The sequence below is a fragment of the Nyctibius grandis genome, chromosome 4 (assembly GCF_013368605.1).
Source record: "Nyctibius grandis isolate bNycGra1 chromosome 4, bNycGra1.pri, whole genome shotgun sequence".
NCBI classification, from domain to species: domain Eukaryota; kingdom Metazoa; phylum Chordata; class Aves; order Nyctibiiformes; family Nyctibiidae; genus Nyctibius; species Nyctibius grandis.
The window spans coordinates 62,505,684-62,530,401 of record NC_090661.1 but is presented as its reverse complement, the minus strand read 5'-3'; the positions used below and the strand labels follow the sequence as shown (position 1 = coordinate 62,530,401).

The following is a 24,718-nucleotide window of genomic DNA, read 5'->3' as shown; positions in this document are numbered from 1 at the left end:
ATAGTAAAGGATGCTGCTCCAAAAAATGTATCAAAACTGTTTTGCTTCAGGAAGAATTACCAGTAAAATGAAGTTCTTCCTAGATGGAAGAAATAGATGCTAAAATACAGAAATGGTGATAGAACTACATTAAGCCTTGTCTGCAGATCTTTTTATACTTGGATATATGTTAATCAGCTTCCCCTTGTGAGATAAGTATTCTGAAGGAGAGTGAAGCGGTAGACAGGTGGAAGCTGCACAATGATGTGTGATGTGGCAATCCCCATGTTAGGGGAGACCTGATTTCTGATTTTAATAGCATGCTCATCTAGAAACAGCATGTACTGCAGTTGTGTGCCTTCTCTGGTCCCAGATGCAAAGGGACTCAAATTCAACCAGTCAATATTGCCTGCTGGTGTTCCTGGACCTCATACTGCCATTAAGTACAGCCATTCCTCTGTCTGTAGGGCCTCAGAAATTCTTCTCTTCCTTTCCTGGCCTGTTTATCTGGGACAGGAACTGTAGCCAATATATTGCTCACCCTGTTGTACTAATCTGGTTTTTAAAAAAAGGCCACAGGCAGATGTAGCTGATGATGGGAGCCAGTCAACCCCTACCCAGACATTCATTTACTGAAAAGCCTCATCAAAGCCCAGGCTCCAATCCCAGGAGCTTGCCTTGCTGTGAACCATATTCAGACATCTTAATGCTCAATTGTGTAATATTTTGATAGCTCTTTACAACGTGACTGCTTGCAGGAATGAGACTCAAGTGTTAGAGAGTCACAGGTGAGTCTGTAACCAAAGTCCCAGTTTGGCTGGTGAAAAACACTTTTACCAACAAATTTTAGTAACATCTTACCTGAGCAAGTCTTCCTGTTGTTGCCGGTGTTGGTCCTTATTTAACTCTCCAGCTGGAGGCTTCAGTCTGAGTCACGGTATGGTACAGCATGTTTCCTAGCTCCTCACACACAAACCCCTGAACCTCTAAAATGCAGCTGACCCCCTAACTTACAGTCAACAGTCAATCCCTCGCAGCAGCTGACTGTTCAGCTGCAGTTCCTACCCCTTTCTGCAGTTACATCCACAGTCAGAATAACTTGTTCCTCTGACATCAGTACAGCTTTGGGGGTGCAAACCCTCACAAAGACAGAACAAAGCATCTGCCCTCTCTGGAGCCTTGTGTCAAAAGCATTGAAACATGCGTAAATTTTAATAAATGCAATTTAAGAACCTTCCCTTTATACAGCTTTATTAATCTTTGGATTTCACAACTGAGATTTGTTTCTATACAGGAAAAAAGTTGAAGTAATTTTTACAAAGATTTACATTCTAGAATGTATGAAGTATATCATCTTTATCCTGTAAGACTACATTTAAATATTTTTCTACACTTTGAAAAGAAACATTAAATGACACTTGAGAAACTTTTAAACAGTTTCAAATTAATCTACAGATCTGTGATGTATTTAACGAGGCCTTTTTCAGCAGAAAGATCATGTAGGGCGCTGGAAACATTGTTTGGGAAAAGCAGAACCAAATTCATTTGTGCTTGATAAAGAATTTACACAACTGGCCTATTAACAAAACAGATGTAGTAAAACACACTAAACAACCTCATTACAAGTTTCTTGATGAAATCACAGTGAATTACTTCTATTTGTTATAAATAACATTTGTGGAAGTTTATTTTCAACACAGTTTTATGTGGTAAGAAAGACAAACAGGTGAACCCTGAACGGGATTTCATCCATAGCTGTGACAAGCAGCAGCTGCACGTGGAGATAGAAATGCAGCATCTTTAAGCCAATCGTGGAAGGTTTATTATTTTCTTAAATCAAACATGAAAGCCACATGTTTGGGGGGCAGGGGGGAGGTTCTCTTCAACAAGGATAGATTGACATTACAAATGGTTTTCTGGTTTTGCTGTTGTTGGGCTTTGGTTTTGTTTTTTTTTTAAACTGGATCCTAGAAACAGAAAATACCATTCCTGATGGCACAGAACTCACCTGGCTCAATTATACTGCCACCTTCCCCCACTCCTGTATAATGCTGCTGTTACATCATTTAACAGTAAAGACTCAACTTTCCATGCTTGAATTAGGACTCGAGGATAAATATGGGGAGCCTACAGATCGATCTGGTTTTAAAGACTACTCCACTGTGCTTGTTCCGTGTGTATACAATTCTTAGTCTGTCACTTGTGTGTGCCAGCAGAACCGTTAGAGCAGCTTCGAGCTTTTTGATGTAGCTGGAGTGTTAAATGAACTTCCAACTATGGTTCTCTAAATATTTCTTATTTAGAAGCAGCCATAACTAAAGAACAGTTTTGCAACTTCACTATGAGCATAACCATCTTCCCAGCAGCTCAGGACTGCTGATCTCTATCAGATGGTGGCACTGTGTTTTGCTTCCTGCTTTAAAACCATTGACCTTGACTATTCCGTGGACTGAGGCTACTGTAACTGGTTTGCGGGGGGGAATAATCAAATGTAGATGGTCAAGATTTCCCTCAATTCTAAGCTATTAAAAAAAAAAAAGCGCCAATGTTTATACCAATACTTCTGAAAGTCTGTGACCATGTAAAGTTGCTACAATGAAACTGTAAACTTCACAGCATCACATCTTTTAACATTTATTCTCTCGGTACAGGCTAACATGACCAAAAATGCAATTCTCTTAGCAGCTTTCAGACAAAATACATGACCTGCAGAACAAAAACCAAAGTAACTTGAACTCATCAAATACTGTAAACACACTTTAAACAAAGCACTGCAAACCCCTTTTACTATGTATTTACAACAGAACCACACCGTTTTCAAAACTACTGGATTCAAATGGTACAATTTAAGCACAAATAGTTCTCAAAACTTAAACCCATTTTAATATACTACCATTCAGGAGGGCTTAGGGGGGTAGGGGGTGGTGTTTGTTTTAAGAAAAGGTACAAACTCTAGATAAACAATGGAAAAACAATTGGACACGTTAAGTGCTATGTTCTATCACCGCAGTACTGCAAGCACGAACATCACAGCAATAGTTCAGTTATTCCTCCAAAAGAGGAGCAAGTCATGAAACAGTCACATTTTACAATAATATTTAATAAGATCTAAACTCTAGACCAAATATTGCCGATATTCCTAAAGACCAGCACACACCCAACAGGGCAACAGGCACCTTTCCATCAGCAACAATTCAGTGTAGGGTTTGTCCTACACGAGGCCCTCGCTGACTGTACACCCCAGAAGAACTAGCCACTCTTCGTAGGAGAGTCTAGAGGAACTGACCTAACCTGGAGTCCTTGTTATGTTTTTAATGAAGTTCACCCTCGTAATTCCAGGCAAGGACAAACATGCTAGATTAAAAACACAACAGCACTACTGAGGTTGCAGTTTTTCTAACAAGATGTCTGTCAGTTTTGAAGGTCTCTTCTAGTTTTCTGTTTCAACAGAGCTGTTTATTTCATTTGGTACCGAAGACATCCAAGAATTACACAACTGGGTATTCTGGTTTTATACTTCATGCGAACTCTTAGCTACAACTGGGACAGAAGAAATTCAGCAAGAAAATCTTACATCAAAGCAAACTGAGAAGCCCACCTGAAATTCAAAAGTGTACAAACCATGACCTGACAGCAATTTAGTCACGATTCAAACACAAGGAATGTTGACCTTAACTTTGTTTTTGTACCTTACAAGTTCTTCTCAGACTGCACACACTCATTGGCTCCTAACTGTAAGGACCTGGCTATCATTCTTGGGGATTTATAGATTAGAGAAGTCTTGAAATTTGTTTCTTCTCTGAAAAAAAAAAAATTAACCTTTTAAATTAAGAATTTTTAATAAGCAGTAGCTCAGCAACTTAATCTTCCAACGCACTTTAAAATACTATATAAAGGTTTAAAACATTTAAAGCACAGTACTAGTAATGCCACCAGCAGTAAGGTCCTGAACGAGAAAGTTCCCCCTCACTATCACCATACCATGGTCTTGCATTTTAAAAACCTGAATGTACACTGTAATCTGGCACAGTTAAATGTTTCATTGCTATTTACACAAGTTGGGTTGGTTGGTTTTTTTTTTTTTTTGAGAGGCTGCAAAAATAACTTTCCTTCAGAGTTGACAGATGAACGTAGAGAAAACATTCTTCACCACTTACTCTTAAGTAACTCCTTATTACCAAAGTCAGTTCTGTGGGTTTTTTTGGAAGCCAGACTGGCATAACACCGAGCTCTACAGAGCCGTGTGTCACAAGGCCAGCTGAGCTGCTCCTACAGCGGTAGCATCAGCTACAGTGGTAGCACCAGCAGTGCTGGTGTGAAACAGGTTGACTGCAAGGGGTGTTTGCAGTGAGCGGCTCTCACGGGCTCGGCCAGAGGGACAGACAACACCATCCCAGGCTGTGGCAGGGCTCTCCTGCCTCTCCCCGGCCTGCCTGGTGGGGGGACATGGGCACCCACCCCGCCCAGCAGCCTGAGGTGCAGTTCCTTGTGCAAAGCTAGCCCAGTCTGGCCTTGGGCAGAGAACTGAATTCACCTATGGGTGCATATAACGTGTTTTGCTTTAGGGGGGAAAAAAAGTATATATATTATGTATTTTTAATATAAAAAGCTCTTAATAAAAAGATTAAAACTCAAGTGTCTACCTTATATGAGTATATATTGTTAAGATAACGGAGCAACAATCTGTTCTTGCTTGAGTTCATTAATGAATTGCACTACTCTGTGCTAGAACTTCTACATATTAGCAGCATCGTATCTCAACCGTTTCTAAACTGGCTTTATAGCAGGTACACCACACGCAGCTTTCTTTAAAGAGATGCTAATAAGGTACCTCCTGGTAAACATCGTTAAGTGCATTACATATACAACTTCTTGCATCAGTTATTGTAACCAGATTACAACCAGATGCAAAACCAGTCAAATACTTCTATGAAGTACTAATTCTAGTGACTCTTCACAGCCTGTTCAAACACTAAAACTTATGTTCCGGTGTTTCACCTCCTTCACTTGGCGCTAACCTTGAATGAATATTCCAGCTCTTCCCAAAGTTAATTTCATTCGGCATTTTCAGCTCATAGCTATGACCACAAATACATTTGTACACACACTGGCTGGTTTTTTTACGTTCTTATCCAACTTCACATGAATAGAATTTTTACAAAAGATGAACAAAATTACAAGCTTTACAGAAAAGCAAAAGGAAATACTAGTGTCTATAAAATACTTAAAACATACATACTTAGTTCCAGCAGCAGTCCTGTATACAGACAGCATATATATTAACCGTAAGTAGATTTAACATGGATGTGTGGTCAAACGAGTTGCTTGCCACTTACGGCCATCTAGTGCTTCCACTGGGACTTCCACTTAGGATTTGCGTGGTCCTTTGCACAGTAGCTACTCCACAGTGTAACAGCCTAGCGTGTAGTTGCCTGCTGTCATCAGCTATTGCAGAGAAAGGCAGGACTTGGGATCAGCGTAAGGAAATGTTGGAGAGCTTTCAGCATACAGAGAACGGGACTGTGAATTCCAGTGGACAAGCAAGAAAGTCAACCTGAGGCTTGATGCTTCCCAAAGAGCAGCAGCAGCTGCTCTGGGACCATTGCAGTCCAAAACTTCACTATTCTTCAACCATACAAGGTAAAGGTCAAAACATCTTCCGTTTCTCCCAACCAACACGAACCATCCGATCTCCATTGATTATTGTGCCCTAAGACTTATATCCACAAGTATCAGAGTTATGGTCATGGGTATTGCTACTCATGCTATCTATAGGTACTCTAACCCCAGCCATCTCTTTTGTAAAATTTAATAGCTCAATCTAGTGGTTAAGTAAGCCGTGTCCGACTGCTGTTTTGCCAGCTAAGGTTCCTAACATTACACTGCTCAGTGGTGCAAAGGAAAGCCCCACCAATACAGTACGCTCAATTTGACTTTATACAGTAATGCACATAAAATTATCCTTTTCTCATTCCAGCAATGAATATAGTTACTGCTACACTTTTAATTTTGCCTGTATTTTCAAACACCTGTGCATTTTGGTATGATTTAAATGTTTGTGTTTTTACATTTTTTTGGCTGCTGTAATATTCAGATCTAGTAAAGAAATCAACGTAAGTAGCATGAATGGAAGCAGTGCAATGAGCAATATGTATCTATATAGTTTTCCTTTAGAAGAAAATACCCACTAATGCTGTGTTTAAAATTGTCCCTATTTAGAAAAGTAAAACCAGCAGTCCATTGCAAAAAACCACCACAATCTACAAACTAGGTGTTCCTATATGTAATGATGAGGAACCAAAGCTTTGAAGGTCTCAGTGCTTCTTTATTCACAAAGGAATATTAGCTAGCTTCAGTCCAAGAATCTCAATGCGCCAAATCAGTGTGACTGACACTCAGAGCTCTGGAGTCTGTCAGACAATTATTTCGTTCCTGTGTGAAAGGGGAAAAAAAAAAAAAAAAACAACAAATAAATTAAGCAGATGTCCAGATAGTTCAAGCAAATAAACAAAATTACTAGTTTTAACAAACAAATATAAGGAACTACGGAGAAATGGCCTTGTTCTTGTTGGGTAGGGGGACACTGTGTTCTAATAAACATCTTTTTCCCCAACTCTCAACTAGCAATACTGAAAAGATCTATCGATATGTACATACAACCTTCACAATCCTGACCTAAGTCTCACCAGAAATGCAAGAGCCCATTTCTGGGAATTGCTGTGAGCGTCTATAGCAGGTGAACTCCAACAGTTCACAAGAAGTGAGCATTAATTTTAATATTGCAGTGTACACAATAAATTACTCTTCTGGAAGTCACATCGATTACACACTAAGGATCCAGTTTAGGGGCACCTAGGGCATGGCATTTTGAAATGTTGGCGCTGTTGCTGGAAAGAATTATGCTTTATGCTGGATTTTTTTTTTTTTTGGCTGAAGTTGACCCTAAGCAGAGTTTTGCACACCTTTCACACCACAGAAAACTCTGCAGTACATTCGTTAGAGGTAATAGAGTTAAGACACCTTTATGCCACTCCACAGTAAAATGAGAGCCACACAGTATGGGCTTTCTTGCTACTTTAGGACAAACAATGATGAAGATCCTCACATACAGTTTTGTTAGTACAGAAGCAATTTTATCTTCCTGAAATTAGTTGCAGTTACTGCATTAGTAAAATGCACAAGAGTGTTTAGAACGCAGAACATTGCTAGCTTACTTGACAATGTAAGAAATTCTGATTTATTAGGTAAAAACAGGAAATAGGAAGTAGCAGTTGGGCACAACACACAGTTAAGCAAAATAGGTTTTATATTAGCAGCAGCATAACATAGATCAGACAAACTTTTAGAGAGTGCTCCTGTACAAGCTCAGAAACAACTGAAGTCGTACGTAAGGGAATCTGAAAACATAGAGCAATTACGATGATGGGGCCCTCTGCAATAAAGGGGCTGAAGTAAAAAATACTTAACTGGGCTTTGAAAGTTCTTGTATTTTTAAGTAGCATTTACAAGAACATAAGATTCCAGAAGTTTCATATTCACTGTAATAGAAAGTCCAAAGCCAGAAACTGCTTTATGTTGTAAAAGCCAATGCTCTTTACTGGACGGACTTAAGCATTTGCTCAAAATTAAACATAATTCACAAAAGTGTTACGGAATGATGCCTTAAGCATACGCTTTAAACATCTTACTGAAGTAGGATCTTACCAATCACCGGGAATTTGTTGTTTTATTATTTATCAGACTCTTTTTATCCCAGACCCTACTAATGGTACCTAATTTTGTAAGAATATTGTAGGGCTTCTTACTTGAAAATGATCTTCAGTAGCCTTGCCACCCATGTTAAGAACATTCAGAGAACTGGCACGCTTCATGCTGCAACCAGGACAGTGAACATGCAAGGATAAACCGATCAGAAGAGCTGAAAACTAACCGCTCGAAAAACACAAGTACAACAATGAGCAATGCACAGTTAAGGGAGTTTGAACAATGCCCCAAAACTGATCTGAGGGGTACCCTTTAAGATAACTACATAACTTAAAATATGTTTATATTCGGTTCTAAATTACATATAAACCAAAAAAAATTACAAGCTCCTCAGAGCATAAAGATTTCAGGCAATTGATTTAATTTCAACTCAAAATCTCAATTTTTAAAGCATATCAAATTAACACACTGACTTAGCTTTCATTTTTTATTAACTAATTCGCAGTTTCAATTTTATGCAGCTTCTTACAAAAGCAACAAAACATTCAGACAGTTTACGAAAAAAAATGTGGAACATGAGTGAGTTTGTCATGTAGGCAGCATTTAACTTGGAAAAGCTACAACAAACATTAGTTTCGTACTTTCTGCCTCATCTAGGCGAGTCTTCAGAATCAATTTCAAAAAGCATTTTAAAATATTTTATTTTAAACATTTCAAAGTGAAGGGAAACAAGATGGTTGCTGCTACTAACTTTGAGCAGTGGTAACAACAACCCTAGAATACTGTACTGAAAGCAACAGATGAGGGGAAAAAAAAAATTAATCACCTACACAGGAGCCACTGACAGTCAAAACATCACTGCATTAACTGTAATATCTACTGCTGTTTGAGATGAGGATTAATAATTTATCTACATTTCTCAAACATATACAAAATTTAACAAAGATATTTTAACGCGTGTGTAACAAAATCCAAGAGTAGCCTTAAGCTTCCTGTCGTCGTGGTGGCTACAACAGGAATGTCTGGTGTCCTTCACCCCAAAGTGTCTGCAGGTTACTCAGAATGTTCTAGGTGTGCCTTGATTTTTCACTAATTCTTTAACTATTTCAATACTACTAAATGAGGGCTTTGAATACATATTTGATGAACTAGTCACCAGACAGCGAGGCCCTAATCCTACAGCTTTAGCGCCAAGTGGCCGATGCAGTTTCCAATGCCTTCCAATGGCACGGAAAGGTTTATCCATACAGATCACCTCAGATATTAACCAGTTTTTCCTTCTACTGAAGCAAGACTACTAACAGTCAAAGTCAAGCACACATTTTAAATGCTTTCATAAAGCAAAGGCTTAGCAGAATAATGAACCAAAACGCTAACGAACACAGGCAACAGCTGCCACATAACACAGGCTTACTGCTTTGTCCTGGCATTAAATCTGCCCGTTTCAAAAGCTAGCAGCACACAATTTAAAATATCTGACGTGAGTGTTAGCAACAACAAAGCAAGGACTCATGCATGGTATACACCTCTCATTTATTCAAGGAAACATGTACAACAGAGGTTATAGATGGAAGTCAAAGGAAGTTAATCTGTAAAACACAAACGAAACATTACACAGAACTCTCCAAAAGAGCATAAAGGTTTATGGAAAACATTCCAGGGAAACAGAAAATCCACCAGTAAAGATTTACACATGTATTTTGAGGTTCTTGCTGAACTGCCAATTAAAAAAAAATATTTTCAATCACACATGAGATACTAGTTAGTTTGTGGGTTGTTTTTTTGTTTTCATTTGTTTGTTTTTAAATCAACATACTTAAGACCTTTAGTCTGGCAAATGCACTTTTAATTCCCTCCATGTTAGGAACACGATTGCACAAATAGCATGCAGTTGTTTTTCTGGTGCATAAGTAACAGCAATAATGAAACCTTTTTTTTTCCCCCTTTTAAATTACAAATCTTAACTGTTCTGCTATATGATCAAAATTTTAAAAGTGAAAAAAATCAAACCTAACGCTAATTAAGCCAAGTTAAACTATTACAGAACTGAATTCTGAAATATGATAAAGAATGAACGAAGTGATACCACGCTTCAGGTATTGTACGTTTCAAAGAACAGTTCTTAAGAGATTTGTTCTTTGTCAAAAAGGCTTTTGCATGATTTTAAAGAAACAATTTCCCTGATGAGTTTTCCACTTTATTCTCTTCAACCTTCTGTATCAAGCAACAAGACGAAAACTAAGTCTTTCTTTCATGCTGTGATAGTAATGTATTTCTATTAGAGTATTTCTCATTCAGAATCATACCAGCACTGTCAATTACTATTTACAGAAGCACAGTATAAGCAACAGGTGTAAATCAATTTCAAAATAAAGTCATCATAGAGACACAGGCAGGGAATGCAGAGGTGTACTGGTAAGGAGGGAGGCACCTAAGTCTTCCACCTGCAGTGGCTGACCTCATAGCAAAAATTATTTGTATCTATGCTATGCCAGTATTGTAATATTCAGCTATCAAATACACTAAAAAAACAAAGGTTTGCATAAAAAAAACCCTAATATCCCTTTTCTTAAACTCAGAAGCAGAAAAAAACCAACTCTATTAAAGTCTCTTCAGAAAATGAAATCAAAATGGCTTCTCAGAATATCAATATGTACAGCTATGCTTCATGATCTACAAAGCTGGTGTTTAATACCAGGAATCTTAGCTGGTTTTAATAACAAATGCAAATATAAATTAGGATTAAAAAAAAAAATCTATATCTTACAAGAACAGAAATCATAGTATTTATTGTCTTACACACTCAACGTGCATATCTACATAAAAGCCTGTCAGTGCAATACACTTATTGCAAGTTTTAAGAATAAATTATTCTTTGAGAAGTACAGTGACATCTAGAAAACAAGATATTTTGTCAAAAAGGAAAAGAAAGATATTGCTTTGTTTTCAAATTTGTTTCACATGAATGCCTTTATTTGAGGAATTCTTATCTCGTGATACAGACCCCACGATATAATTAATATTAATGTGGGTAGATTACTTCTACGTTGGTCAAATAACACTATCGAAGTGCAGACAATAAAAAGGCCGAGGAGTTCTTACAGGACACTGCAAAGCCAAATGTCTGTAGTTATATATAAGCATAATTTTCTGCACCTATAATCACCGAGTTACTTTACCCGCAGAAAGAGTTAGCTCTATTTACCACAGAGAACCAGGAATAAAACTCTTGGCTTTTAAGAAACTGAAAAGCTTTTCACATCTCACAAAAATGAGGAGAAAATGCAAAATTACCTATGAATATATGCATCTATTCATACAAGAATATACCTGAACTACGATGTATGAACTTGAGACAGAACTGCATAGAAACAGAAAACCAACATATAAAAATGCTAATACTGAAGACAAAGAAGGAAATACCTTTTATTCTATTTTGGCTTGCATTTGCTTGTTTTCCCTATAGCATTTGACATTTACATATTTCCTCCTTCTAATTACATGTTTTTCACAGTTCATTCCCAATCTATCATCTCAGAGGCAGTTCTCAATGATGTAGCAATAAATGCAAAGGGATTTTTGCCCTTGAATTTGATTCAGTGCAGTTGAGAGTGAAATTTTAATTAACAGTTCTAAAAATCAGATCAGGCTGAATTTGAAACAAATATGCGAGGAAGAGAATTCTATGTGTTGCAGCTGTAAACAATGTTAAAAGCAGTAAGGCAAAACTTCACTGGAGCACTTACAAAATCACATTGAGACACTGCCTCCAAATCACTGTCTCAGGTGTTACCATCATCATCTGCTATACTACTCATAGATCCAGTTGCTCCATCAGAAGTTACTCCAAGTTCTCCAATGTAACTGTTTTAAAGCATAAGTTCAAATTCACATTGTCATATAGTTTCCTGTCAACTAAATGAGCTTGTTTTCCACAGCAAGGGGAAAAACCCTGAAAAACTGATTGCAATTATGTTGTGGGGGAATACCCATGAGTGCTATTATGAAAAATAATAGTACGGTTTAACATTTCAACTTCTCTGCGCAGCCAATAAAAGATGCATGTTTTTATGCATTTATGAGAAATATTACATACATCCAAATCCATAATCATATGGTAAATAGGAAAGAGAAATCAGATTCATTAGAATTTGAATTTTTACCACTGACTTCACTGAGGCCAAAATGTTAATGGGATGCACAACTAGGTTCAAGTTTTCCAACATTTTCCTCTGCTCTCTGAAATCTGGGTTTTCCAAAAAGAGAAACTGAGAAGGGCTTAAGTCAGTAATTCTCTTTATACCCACAGCAATATATAAAGCTATATGAAGAATGTATCAAGACATTAAGCTATATCAAGAATGTTAGTTGTGGGTTTACTGTATTCAAGCTTTTACTGTAAAAATCAGTAACCTTTATTATTCTTCACTGCTGTATGAAACGGAGAGTTTTGCAGGTAACATTTATCAATAATTCTGAGGCTTTTCTATTCTTCAAGTGGCTAAAGCAGTAGAAAGGGAAAAAACACTGTTAAAATTGAGTTAAGTCTTAAAAGCAAACATAATTCCTCAGATGTTACAGAGCTTTCCTTATAAATTTCAGAAATTATTTCCTATTTTATTTTTAAGATACCCATCTATATGATATGCAGTTAGCGAAGCAGAGAAAACACTGCCCTAGGCACTGCACTAGGCTACAGCAGGAGCACAGAAGGAGGGCACACCAGCACGGCTAAGAATAGATAATTACCCTGGATTCTTTGGGTCACTGTCTCGTGAACTTCCTCCCTTCAGCTTTCTAACCAGCTTCTCACTGCTGCGTCTAATGGAAGCCCGAAGTTTGCTAAAGGAACCACTGCGTTTTAAAGATCCAGTGCCATCCTGAAAAAAATTGAACAAATGTGAAAGTGCAAGAGTTTGTTGCCCTCCCCCAAACCTGGCTCAAAAACATTTCATTGATGAAATTTTTTTTTTTTAATTTCTATTAATATATACTTGGTACAATTACCTAAACACAGAATATCATATAGTTCTAACTTTACCAAAAGGGTTCCTTCCAAACTGCAACAAAGATTCCTAAAATGTGAAGACGTGCTCAAGCCATGATTCATAATAATTAATAAAACCCCACCACAGTAATCAAACAATTCACCATCACCATATTACCATTTCATATCAGCACACTGTGGTTAACAGAGTACAAGCCCCAAGCAAAAGCATTCCATCAGAGTCTAAGAAAAAACTCTTATTTTCTCTAAACATCTACATTACTTGCAAACATGTTTAATTAATCCTAAAATCCTTAAACAAAAAATATTTCTCATCAGAAACCTGTATGGTTAAATTCCTATGCTTCATTTCAACTTTCACCAAAGAAAATTTAAAACATGATGAAATGAATTTTTCATACATTGCATTCATGTTTTACACTGCTGTGCTGATCCAAAGAAACTTCCAACTGACCACAATTCTATTTTTAAATGTTTTACTCTTAAAAAACAAACAAACAAACCCAACAGTTTAGTAAGATTAGAAGTGACCACTTCCTACTTCATAGAAGTCCTACGTGATTATGCAAGAATTGTAAAAGAAGAAAGGAAAGTACTACTAAGCAGACAAAGACAGACGCCTGAGTTGGAGTGAGTTTATTAGAAGTTAGAAAGACAAATACACAAATCACTGAACACCAAGATTAGTAGAGAAAAGCATAATTGCCAAAATCTCACACAAAGACTAAACAGCAACGCTACTTTAGAATAATCATAAGTGAAGACATCCAGAGTTCCATATTGATGTTAACCATGTAATAGGTCTCTAAATACATTTTAAAGCACTTGGAGAACATGCCTTACTGTTACAGGTTTTGTTTCATTTTTCTCCTGTAAAGATCACCATCATGCCATTTCAATAATACCTTGTGTGATACTTTTAACTACCTTTTTTCCATAGTGAACAGCTACTTATAAAGTTCATTGTTACTTGGTTTCTTTTTTTTTTTTTTTACTAATGTATTACACAGCAAATGGTTGTAATAACATTTTGTATGACTAGATACGTATCTGGCAAAGCTACACATGTACAGAAATAGAAAAACCAAAAAAGACACCAGCACTGAAGGAATGGCCAGTTTACAGGGAAGTGTAGCTCTGAGAAGAATCTTAAGGGGTTTGCTAAAACACAGCAGTCAGTACTGAAGAGAGAAGTTAAAGCTTGAAGATGGTGCACGCCCGTCATGCAGGAGACAGTATAAGAATCACAAAAGGCATCTAGGCCTGTCAGAAATGGAGAGAGAAAAACTGAATGAAACTGTTGGGAAAAATTCAACAGTTTTCAATTTTGAACAGTTATGTTTACAGTATTTCTAGGTCACATTCAAAACAATTTTTTTCCAGAGTATTTGGACTGCCCTTAAGTACAAAGTGCAGGTCCTTGCCATTACCAGCACGTACGTCTTTATACAGTTTCGCCTCTATCGCCAATATGCAACTTACAAATGAGCATGAATGATGCTGTGCATTGTTTAAGTTAGCTCTTGCATAAAATACAAAACACCTACAAGAAGTGATAGCTTTCCTATGACATTTTGTAAACAAAGAAAGGATTTTTTTTTCAGCTGACATTAACACAAAAACAAAAATAAAGAAAAAAAACCCAGAAGAAAGGAACAGAGCAAGGTGCAGTCATTTCAGCTTTAACTTCTGTCAGGAATTTTCCTCGAAACAAAACTGCAAGAAGAAAGAGGTCTCCCCCTAACCTCCAGACAAAATTCTGTTCATTCCTTTAAGGAACTAGAATCCAACTGACCTGTGTCAATTCACTTTCACGAGTATTTTTTAGAACATATCTGTGTATATAATACATATACAATCCAAGTGGAAACTTCTCTACTTTCCCTAATGCAGTCAGACAGCTGAAAGAATACACCTTTACAAATAAGCTGTGGTTCAATTTACACACTTCCCATGGTCAGTGTAAGTACAGAAACCATTACTAATAGTCTTAAATAACTGTTTTGAGAGCCTTTACATATAGCAACTGGAATGAACAATAATTAAAATTAATCTTGGAAATGGCAAGAATGCCTTGCTACCAAGTGATTAGAAGATCAAAATCTGAGTATTTATGTGTCAAACTAAATTGCATATATTGTTCATACTTTTTAAAAACAGACTTCAGCTTTGCAGGACTGAATAAATTGAAGTCTAAATTCCAGTTAGAATTATTAGATCAGTGAAAAGGCTAATTATTCATATGGTCTTAAACCAGCAATGCTGTAGCAGTGGTAATGATCCAAAGAACAAAGGCAAGACAAATTGGGTAGGTATGAAGTATGAATTTTATTATGCTAACTAGAACATTAGGAATAAGCAGACAAGCTTTTGGGTACTTCAAATCTGAAAAAAAAAAAACCATCGAACTCCCACATTAAACATCGACTGCATGATTAACAAAACACCTTTAAAACATGTGCTCAGGATAAAAAAAAAATTCCTAGATCCAGTGTAAACAAACAAACAAACAAAAACAAAGAGAGATCCTTTTCCATGGCAAGGTTTAACTGCCAATTTTTATGTCGCTCAGAATGAGAATCACCTCATTACTTTGGCTTACATCTCCTCACCATCACCTCCTGTACTTTGTAGTTGTCTGCTACAATGCCCCTCTGACTATCTGACACTTCTTATTAACAAGAGCAACTCTTACCAGCTAGTCTATGGTAGTGAAACTTACTGCTTTCGTTTCACACCTGAAAGCAGATTTATGTGCCCAAAAGCTTGTCTTTTTGAAGCATGGGGGTTAGACTAAGAAAAGATACTTCCTCACACTAAGAACACTGTCTTAAATTAAGCACTATCATACCATGAAGATTTTTATCTGTCCTGCAACTGACTGCAAGATCAATTTACAAAAATGCCAATTACAGATACCCACTGTCATTTTTTAAATAAAAGTACAATAAGGGATACAAATCTTGGGATTTCTACCTTGAATTTTTAAGACCAAGTATTTCTCAGCATTTTCAAGTATCTTCTGTTAACTTTAAGGGATGGACTTTATAAGAAACACGTAAGTATGCACAACACAACCTCACTTAACATGTCCATTTTAACAGTTAACAGCAGATTTACTTCAACAGATATTTCAGTTTTTTGTAAGAGTGTAAGACATTCCATCAAAGTATATAATGTTAATATGGATTACACTACACACGGAAGTCCCTTAATTGCAATAAAACTTCCAACAAAAATTTTTTGTTGAAGTTTGTTTACACACTCCACCTATTCTCTCTGACAGACAGGAACACGGGTCAGCTTGACCCCTTTAGAAGACTTTAAATGGAAAAGGCAGGCCTCTCTTCAGGCTCTGCACAGAGAAGTAAAAAATTCTACTATACTTTATGAATCAGAATATTTTGTCTGGAGGGAACACAGGAGGGTAGAAAAACTACACAAGATAAAGTAGAGGGAAGAACAGCACTGAGACAGATACACTAGCAGGGTAGAGGGAGAGAGAGTTGCCCACTTTATGTAAAACATGTAATACAAAATACCTTCTCTTAAGAGGGGAAAAAAGAAGTAACGAAGATGAGAATAAAGCAATGCCACTTCAGCACACTAAAAATGAAAAGTTTGTTTGCCTTGAGATGTCAAAATGTAATTTTTCAGATCATCAAATTTTATCACTGAGTTTGATTCAAATATTGACCTAGAAATACCGTCTATTGCTTTTCCACAGAAGGCCCTTTCAGTCCAAAACCTGCATGCTTGATTAATTAACGCCAATAACAGAAAAAAGTTTAATCCATTTAGAACATATAGTCATGCAAAGTACAGCGAAAATTAAGGGAAGAGTACAGTACACAGTTCTAACGCTGAATGGGCAAAATGTGAATTAAAGAAGAGTTATCCAACCTTACTTTGGCTTTATTAATGATGCAGTATTATTCACAATAGATGCTGATTGACTGTCTTGGCACTGAGAACACCAATGCCAAGAAAACAATAATAAAGAGACAACAGCAAAGATGGAAAGAACATTCTCCTTTAAGACTAAAGCAGCATGTGTTTTATCAAGGTTTCTTTGGAATGCTAAACTTTGTCTCATGCAGCTATAAAAAAGAAGAAAAAAAAAGATTGCTATTGTAAGAGAAATGAAACTTCAGAACGCTCAATATTGCAAAGTAGGCTACTTCCCCTCCCATACAGCAAAAGCAGGCAACACCATTTTTATAATCTAACCGAGTATTTTCAGCAGAACTGCAGCTGGGAGTTAGTTAACAGTGCAATATATATATCCCATCGCCAGCAATGGGATAAAGCATGGGAAAGCTGGTGACAGAAGCAAACAACTACATAAGCCAGATCAATAACTGAAAGCTTGCACTGTCTTTCAAATTAAAGGGAAAAAATGGTTAGAAAAAACACATATGTAATCATATTATATATGTTTTCACTTTATGACAATCAGTGTTATACAGTGAAGCCAATATATGGGAAACAAATAGAAGCAAGCCCTGACTCCAGTCAAATTCTAATACAGGAAAGTGATAGCAATATTTCACTTAAGAAATGGGAAGTTACTATCACATTGTTATGTGATGGCACTGCCTCTTAAAACAGATTGTACAGCAGCTTGAAAAGTTACATTTTTTCCTCTAACAAGTTGGGTAAGGAAGAGATTGGAATTATTTTAGTGTTAGACTGATCACTTTAATTTACTCTAAAACTGATAACACTTAATACATCTCCATAGCAAGTGTTCTTTGTGATTCCAACAGATGCAGTATTTTTAAAGAAACATTTAAAATACAGGCAAACATGCCATCAAAAGGACAAAAGCAAAAGTTAATTGCCAGAATATTTCTACCAGTAAAAAGAAACCACTGACAAGGAATTGTACACCAGATCATAACCAGGACACTCAATCAGCATTAAACAACTTAAGAGTTAAATACAACTGCTTGGGATTCTTGAAGAAATTTCACCATTCAGGAAAACAACAGAAAAGATGTTTTAAAATTTTAAAAATATTAAAAATTTTTTACATTATGTTATGATAAATAAAATGTTAATTTCTTAATTGATTCTGCAAAATTACAAAATACAAAGTACATCAACCAACAAACTACTGAAAATACAATAGGCTGGCGAATGGACAACCATATTTGTTACGGTGATAATTTCTCTAGGCTATTTTCTTAAACTGTGTACTGTACTTACCCCATTCCATTCTACGCTCATACTCACTTCCTCGCCTCCATCAGGACCACTCTCGTACTTTACCACATCAACATTGAGGCTTTCTCGGCTTCGCCTTTTTTCTATGCTCTCAGGGTCATTCAGCACTTCAGCAACTCTCTGTTTATGAACATTGTCAAGACCCTGAGAATTAGATAAAACGGGAAAAGGCTTTATTTTATCACAAGCTGTATTAATCTACAACTTACACATAATAACATCATCAAGAAAGAAGTCAAACCAACCCGTAACTCCATCACCCCGATTCTGCTTTCAAAGGGCCGTTAAGATGAGCTGCCCTTTATACGTTGCAGGAATCGACACAGCATGGAGTCAGCAGACAGTTTGGTAGTTTGAGAATTCAGTGCCTTGACATTCTTTTCCTCCTTCCCTATCACTTGTCAAAGTCTCATGGTGTTCACGTCACTCACCTGAAGCCATCTGGCCACCAGCTTAATATTTAAGCTATTTATAGATCATGAACAGCCAATGCAATTTTCAGTTTTCCACCTATCAAATGGTGCAGTATTCACCCACCTCTGGAAAGAATGCTGCAGGTGTCTGAATATCTAATACCCAAGACACAGGTTGTGTTATTTAAAAATACTGACATATGACACTTAGCACAGTAGTATAATTTATCCTTCAGAAAGAAATCAAATAGAAAATAAGCTTATAAGAGAACAGACTATATATAAGGTCAACAAAATATGTTTACTTTGTGTTAAATAACGCCCATCAATTACCAAATAATCCTTTAAATATCTTAAAAGTGTTAAAATATCTTCTGTGAAGGCACTAAAATAAAGGTAAAATCTTTAACACAGGAACTAGAAAGTAACAAAGCTCAAATCATACTTATTTTGTTTCCTTTATAATAAATCTACTCTAGATTATAAACAGTATTTGCTGACAGGAAGCGATCCCAGATGAATGCCTTACACATAAAACATTCTGCATCTTTCACTGTGCAGCATATTAGCAGCAAATGCAGCAGGGAATCTGTGTGACAAATCCATAAATTTACCACAATACAGAAAGTGAAAATCATGCCAAAATTCTACTTAAAAGTAAAGTGCATGAATAAGAATGAAAGTTCTTGGAGAAACCAGGTTCTTGGTTCCCATATAGCTGCTTGCCACTAACTGAAGAGCAGAACAGCCCTCCCTGATGGAATTCTACACACAAGGAAGCATGGAAGCATGAAACCAACATGTAATGGCCATATATTTTCACTTCTGTGTGGCTGTATGGTGCAGAAAAGTGTCTAGAGCTCTCAGACAGTACAGAAGCGTAGGCTCAAAACAGCTTTTGCACCAATCCCTTTAGCAGCATAGAACATGGAAAGCATAAAACTATTTAAAATCACCACGAAGGAGGTGATGTATCACATACAGATTCTAGGTTCTGTTACAAAGCTATTGTCTCTTATTTACCTCACATGTTAAAAAAAAAAATAATGAAGGGACAGGGAACTGCACCTTCCCAGTTTGTTCGATTCTGTCACGAAAGGTGAAGGACAAAGAACTTCACGGGTCTTCAAAAATCTAGCATATACACCCCAGCAGTGAAAGCAAACAAAACATGTGTGAAGGAGAACAGAGCTGTGGAGAACTGATGCTTTTCCACACCTGGGAACAAAAGTACCTCTTTGCTTTTAGCTCAAAAGGGGAAACGCATTAACCCTGTCTGTCCTCCTTTATTTGAATGACCTAGAATAGAAAGGTAGTGTTAAACACTGCCAGTAAGACAGCATTGTTTCCTACATGTCCAAATCTAGTGCTGTGTATAATGTGATATATTATGGTATAGGTGGTATATGATGCACCAATGAAAATCACAGAATCACAGAATGTTAGGGATTGAAAGGGACCTCGAAAGATCATCTAGTCCAATCCCCCTGCTGGAGCAGGATTACCTAGACCATATCACACAGGAACGCGTCCAGGCGGGTTTTGAATGTCTCCAGAGAAGGAGACTCCACAACCTCTCTGGGCAGCCTGTTCCAGTGTTCGGTCACCCTCACCGTAAAGAAGTTTTTCCTCATATTTATGTGGAACCTCCTGTGCTCCAGCTTGCACCCATTGCCCCTTGTCCTGTCAATTGATGTCACTGAGAAGAGCCTGGCTCCATCCTCATGACACTTGCCCTTTACATATTTAGAAACATTAATGAGGTCACCCCTCAGTCTCCTCTTCTCTAAGCTAAAGAGACCCAGCTCCCTCAGCCTCTCCTCATAAGGGAGATGTTCCACTCCCTTAATCATCTTCGTGGCTCTGCGCTGGACTCTCTCTAGCAGTTCCCTGTCCTTCTTGAACTGAGGGGCCCAGAACTGGACACAATATTCCAGATGCGGCCTCACCAGGGCAGAGTAGAGGGGGAGGAGAACCTCTCTCGACCTGCTGACCACACCCCTTCTAATACAGCCCCAGGATGCCATTGGCCTTCTTGGCCACAAGGGCACACTGCTGGCTCATGGTCATCCTGTTGTCCACTAGGACCCCCAGGTCCCTTTCCCCTACGCTGGTCTCCAACAGCTCTGTCCCCAACTTGTACTGGTACATGGGGTTGTTCTTGCCCAGATGCAGGACTCTACACTTGCCCTTGTTATATTTCATTAAATTTCTCCCCGCCCAACTCTCCAGCCTGTCCAGGTCTCTCTGAATGGCTGCGCAGCCTTCCGGTGTGTTAGCCACTCCTCCCAGTTTTGTGTCATCAGCGAACTTGCTGACAGTGCACTCTATTCCCTCATCCAAGTCATTAATGAATATATTGAATAGAACTGGTCCCAGTACCGACCCCTGAGGGACTCCGCTAGATACAGGCCTCCAACTGGACTCTGTTGCAAATCTGAAGCATGCTTATCTATCCTGGTTGTATCTGTTCACATTAAAAAACTATCACATGTAATGGCAACAGTAAAACTAAGAATCAAAGCAAATATGTTAAGGTGCAGTGCACATTCATTTCTTATTTTCAAATCAAATTTGAATGACACACATTGAAAATGAACCTTCAGGAAAAATATGTGAAAATCACCCTCAGTGAAAGAAAGCACCTGTATCAACTATTTCCCCCCTACCATTGAATTTTCCTTGCTGAAGAACTTTTCTCCCAGATTCGTACTTTCCTCTTACCAGTTTCATTCCATTTATTTGGCAAACTCAAGTTTTCCATCATTTTTTGTGGAAGAAAGAACTTAAGCCACCTTATATCAAAGGGAACTGTTGCTGAATTCACTAGAAGAGCATGAGGTTTGCCAGGAACTTTTTTGCTCTCTCCCTTTTCCCGAAATCTGCTTCTATATACATCAAACACTGCAGTATCGTTCTTTAAAATACAACTTCAAATCAGTATAACCAATAAAAACCAATACATTATCAGTAAAGATACTGTCCATCACCTAAGTCAGTTTACTTGAATTTAGAATTTGAGTTTAGAATTTTACATATAAGAAAAAAACCCAAACAAACAAAACAAACCACTTCTGAGAAAAATACAAATCTTATTTGCTATCGTATGAAAAGGAAATTAAAACTGAACTTTCCAAGTTTTTTTAATTCATTCATATTTTCTTATTTTGCTTTCCATTTTCACACTGACAAGCCATGTTTGCTTGTCCAGTCTTATGTACTTTTATAAAAAACATTGTATGAAATCATCCAAAAGTAAAAAGGAAAAACAACAAGCTAATAAAACCAACAGAAACAAACTCTCTCACACCTTCTAAGACTGAGAGTTACCTGAACAGCAGATTTGAGAGCACAGAGACAGCACAGAACCTCTCCACATTAAAAGAATAACAGCCCTCCCCCCCCGCCCCTTGAACTGTAATATTCATCCCATCAGTTTGCAAAAGTAACAGAAACAGCAACTGATAAATTATAATGCTCTTCTCAAGGTCTGCACCAGTCAGTCAGTTGTATGCAGAAACAGACCATCTGTAGGCTGGACAGCTCCTTAGTAAAAGTAGAACAGCATTACTGGCAAAGGAGATTATTATCAGCAGTAACTCTCCATTTTCCCCTAGCTACAGTCTCTCTCCCAGGACATACAGCCAACTGAGGACTGCTGGCTAACACAGTGTTTTCTGCTCGTCCATCTTCCACATAATTTCACCCCCAATTTGAATCATGCCCCCGGTACATGGTGCCACTGCTCTAGCAATTAACCAGTTTGCAAGTATTAAGATGGTATTGGTTTATCACCAATTCAGACTGAAACTAGAGGATGACACCAGGCACCAGACACTAAACAGCTCTAAGTTTATACATTCTGCACATATGATAGATCCTGAAGTTGAAAATCTGCATGACCACAATGCAGAAATATCATGAAAGCAAATTTTCATACTTGCCTGTTTACGAGATCTCATTGCTGCCTCTTCTAATGTTTCAGCAGCTTCAAATTTGCCCTGTCGTCTGTAAAGTGCCCCAAGGTTCTTTAAGGTAGTTGTTACTGTTGGACTATTTAAAGAAAAAAAAAAAGTGTATATATATATATACACACACACACACACACATACACACACTAAGCTCTTCTCAATTCACAAACTAATAAAAACTTAAATATAGTATTTATCATATTTTTTGTAATTATTTAATAAGTCCCTCTTGAAATATACTATACTGTACTTCATGTACATGTAAAAACCTGTCAACCCCTTTTAAAGTGCATTAATGGCTCACCCCATGATTAGTCAACAGCCCTGAAACTGGTAGTAACTAGCCTCTAGACCTACTCAAGAGAAAACTGGAGTGCTACATCCTTGTGTTGCTCAGATGCATCTTGAGGTGAAAATTTAGCTCAATCTGAGCGTGTCCAACTGAATAATTGTGAAGCTTCCAGAGAACACGCCTACTCAGGCATACAGTGACCATTACTGTCGCACATCTTAGTCACAAAACAAATTAACAGTTCATCAGCTTTTACTTAATACCTGTTTGCAGTTTCTATGCATTCAAACTACGCTTGAACAATAAAGGGAAAAAAAAAAAAATAAAAATCGCACATTCCATTAACAAGTCTCACACTCCAACAAGACATTTTTGTTTCAAGGACACAATGAGAATTAGCTCAGTCACTGTATTGTTGTGCGAAGTTTTGCTCCAGTAACAGCGGAGAAAAGATTTCCTCATGCGTTAGAATGAACTAGTACATGAAAAACAAACCAACAAAATGTATTGCACCCAGAGTTCAGGATGCAGAAAAAAAAACAGATTTCAACAGTACAAAGGTTACGTTGCTTGTTAAATACAAACACTGAAGAAACACAAAACCCCTCATTGAACATTATCAATATCAGACAGGTTTTTTCTTACACTGTACTGCCTGCACGTTAAAAAAAAAAGGCAGTTAAGGAACAAAACTAAAGCAAACAAAAAAAATTTCACCAAGTATAACCCAAGCTGAAGTCCTTGTTTCTCCCATTTTAAAGTACACATTTTCATTCACACAAAACTATATTCTTCAAGCCTTAGAAACTAAAAAAAAATGCTGAATTGTGCCAGTTTACCTTTGTTTTCTTGTGCCAGCTAGAAAACTCAAGGCTCAGTTATTTGCACAGTATCCTTTTTCCTTCTGGCCCTCTCTAGAGGTCTTGCTGGGGCAGGGAGAGCATGTATGCCAACCAACGGTATAAAAAGAAAGAAAGGTGACCTATGGTTCCACGTGAAGGACTGCCAAGAACACAACTGGTGAATTTTTATGTCACTTACTAGATCTAACTAGCCTAGATTAAAAGCAGCCTCGGGACTTGAAAACTGCAACTGTGTTCCTGAAACCCAGTCTTGGGGCCTGAATTTTTAATACTATAGTTTTTATAGTCCTAAGCAAGCAGCTGGTTTGGTTTCATTTTTAAACATGCTTTAACCTGACATTTCTGGATACTGGGTATTGCCGTGTTGTTTGTCCTGTGAAGAAGTTACCTACCTGTCAACTTTGCAAGCTTTGTACCAGCCACCATATTCTCCAAAAGATGTGCCATCTTTTTGCTTTCCCTAAAACAAAAGTAACGTTGAAGAAAAATAACTGATTTGTAACTTAAATAAGTAAAAGCTCCAAAAAGATTTATGACAACAGTCTTACTTTGCATTCTTCCCGCTCTTCAGCATGCATCCAAATAGGCTTATTTTCATCTGATGAAACACAAGAAAATATTTACAGTTGATAAAAATGCATTTGACTTCACTGTACAGTGTAATTCACAATTTAAAGGTATTTTTTCCATTCTTTAAATGTATTAATGGAGGACTCATATTAACAATGTATTTATTGTATCATTAAAAATCCTGCACAGACATTTTCCTGTGCCTGGAAAGTGACATACATTTTTCTGCCTCTATAAAAATGCCAAAATTGGGTTTGGTTGGGCATAAGATAAATTATGCCAGAAATACAATCCATAAAACAAACCTACCAAGTCTACCTCAGGTAAGAAAGATTTTCCTTCTGAATCAAATGTTACTGCTCTATCTAAATGCTTTCTTATAATGAATGTACTTCAACACATCTATAATCTCACTTTTTAAGTCTACCTCAAGCAGACAACAATTTAAATCAGGATACAATTAACTTCCTGTTGATTGTAATTCATAACAACAACAAAAATGAAACACACATCCAAATCTAGGGACCAAGCTTCTTACCATCTACAGAGCCAAATTCCCGTTCATGAGCACGAGTAAGAATCTCTTTGTATAAAGTTTCCGCTTGCTTAAATTTGCCCTGTTTTAGATAGCAGGATGCCTGAAAGCAAAATATCCCCCAAAACATATATCAGCACACTATTGTATTTAA

At 37.3% G+C, this 24,718-nt stretch overlaps 1 protein-coding gene across 5 annotated transcripts in view; it reads right to left on the bottom strand.

The window, feature by feature from the left end:
* Positions 1-1,921: 1,921 nt before the first annotated feature.
* The window catches only part of KLC1 (kinesin light chain 1), a 49,369-nt gene continuing 26,572 nt past the window's right edge, over positions 1,922-24,718 (bottom strand). The window contains exons 9-16 of one of the 5 annotated variants that reach the window (XM_068400247.1): positions 24,568-24,667; positions 24,008-24,057; positions 23,852-23,919; positions 22,278-22,386; positions 17,903-18,064; positions 12,433-12,563; positions 7,785-7,851; positions 1,922-6,411 (exon numbers count right to left, since the gene is read on the bottom strand). In XM_068400247.1, coding sequence (XP_068256348.1) covers positions 6,346-6,411; positions 7,785-7,851; positions 12,433-12,563; positions 17,903-18,064; positions 22,278-22,386; positions 23,852-23,919; positions 24,008-24,057; positions 24,568-24,667 — 753 coding nt within the window. In that variant the 3' untranslated portion in view covers positions 1,922-6,345. Of the gene's footprint in view, positions 6,412-7,784; positions 7,852-12,432; positions 12,564-13,312; positions 13,955-17,902; positions 18,065-22,277; positions 22,387-23,851; positions 23,920-24,007; positions 24,058-24,567; positions 24,668-24,718 lie in introns of those variants that run through there. The other 4 variants (XM_068400248.1, XM_068400249.1, XM_068400251.1 and 1 more) reach the window with 4 other exon arrangements.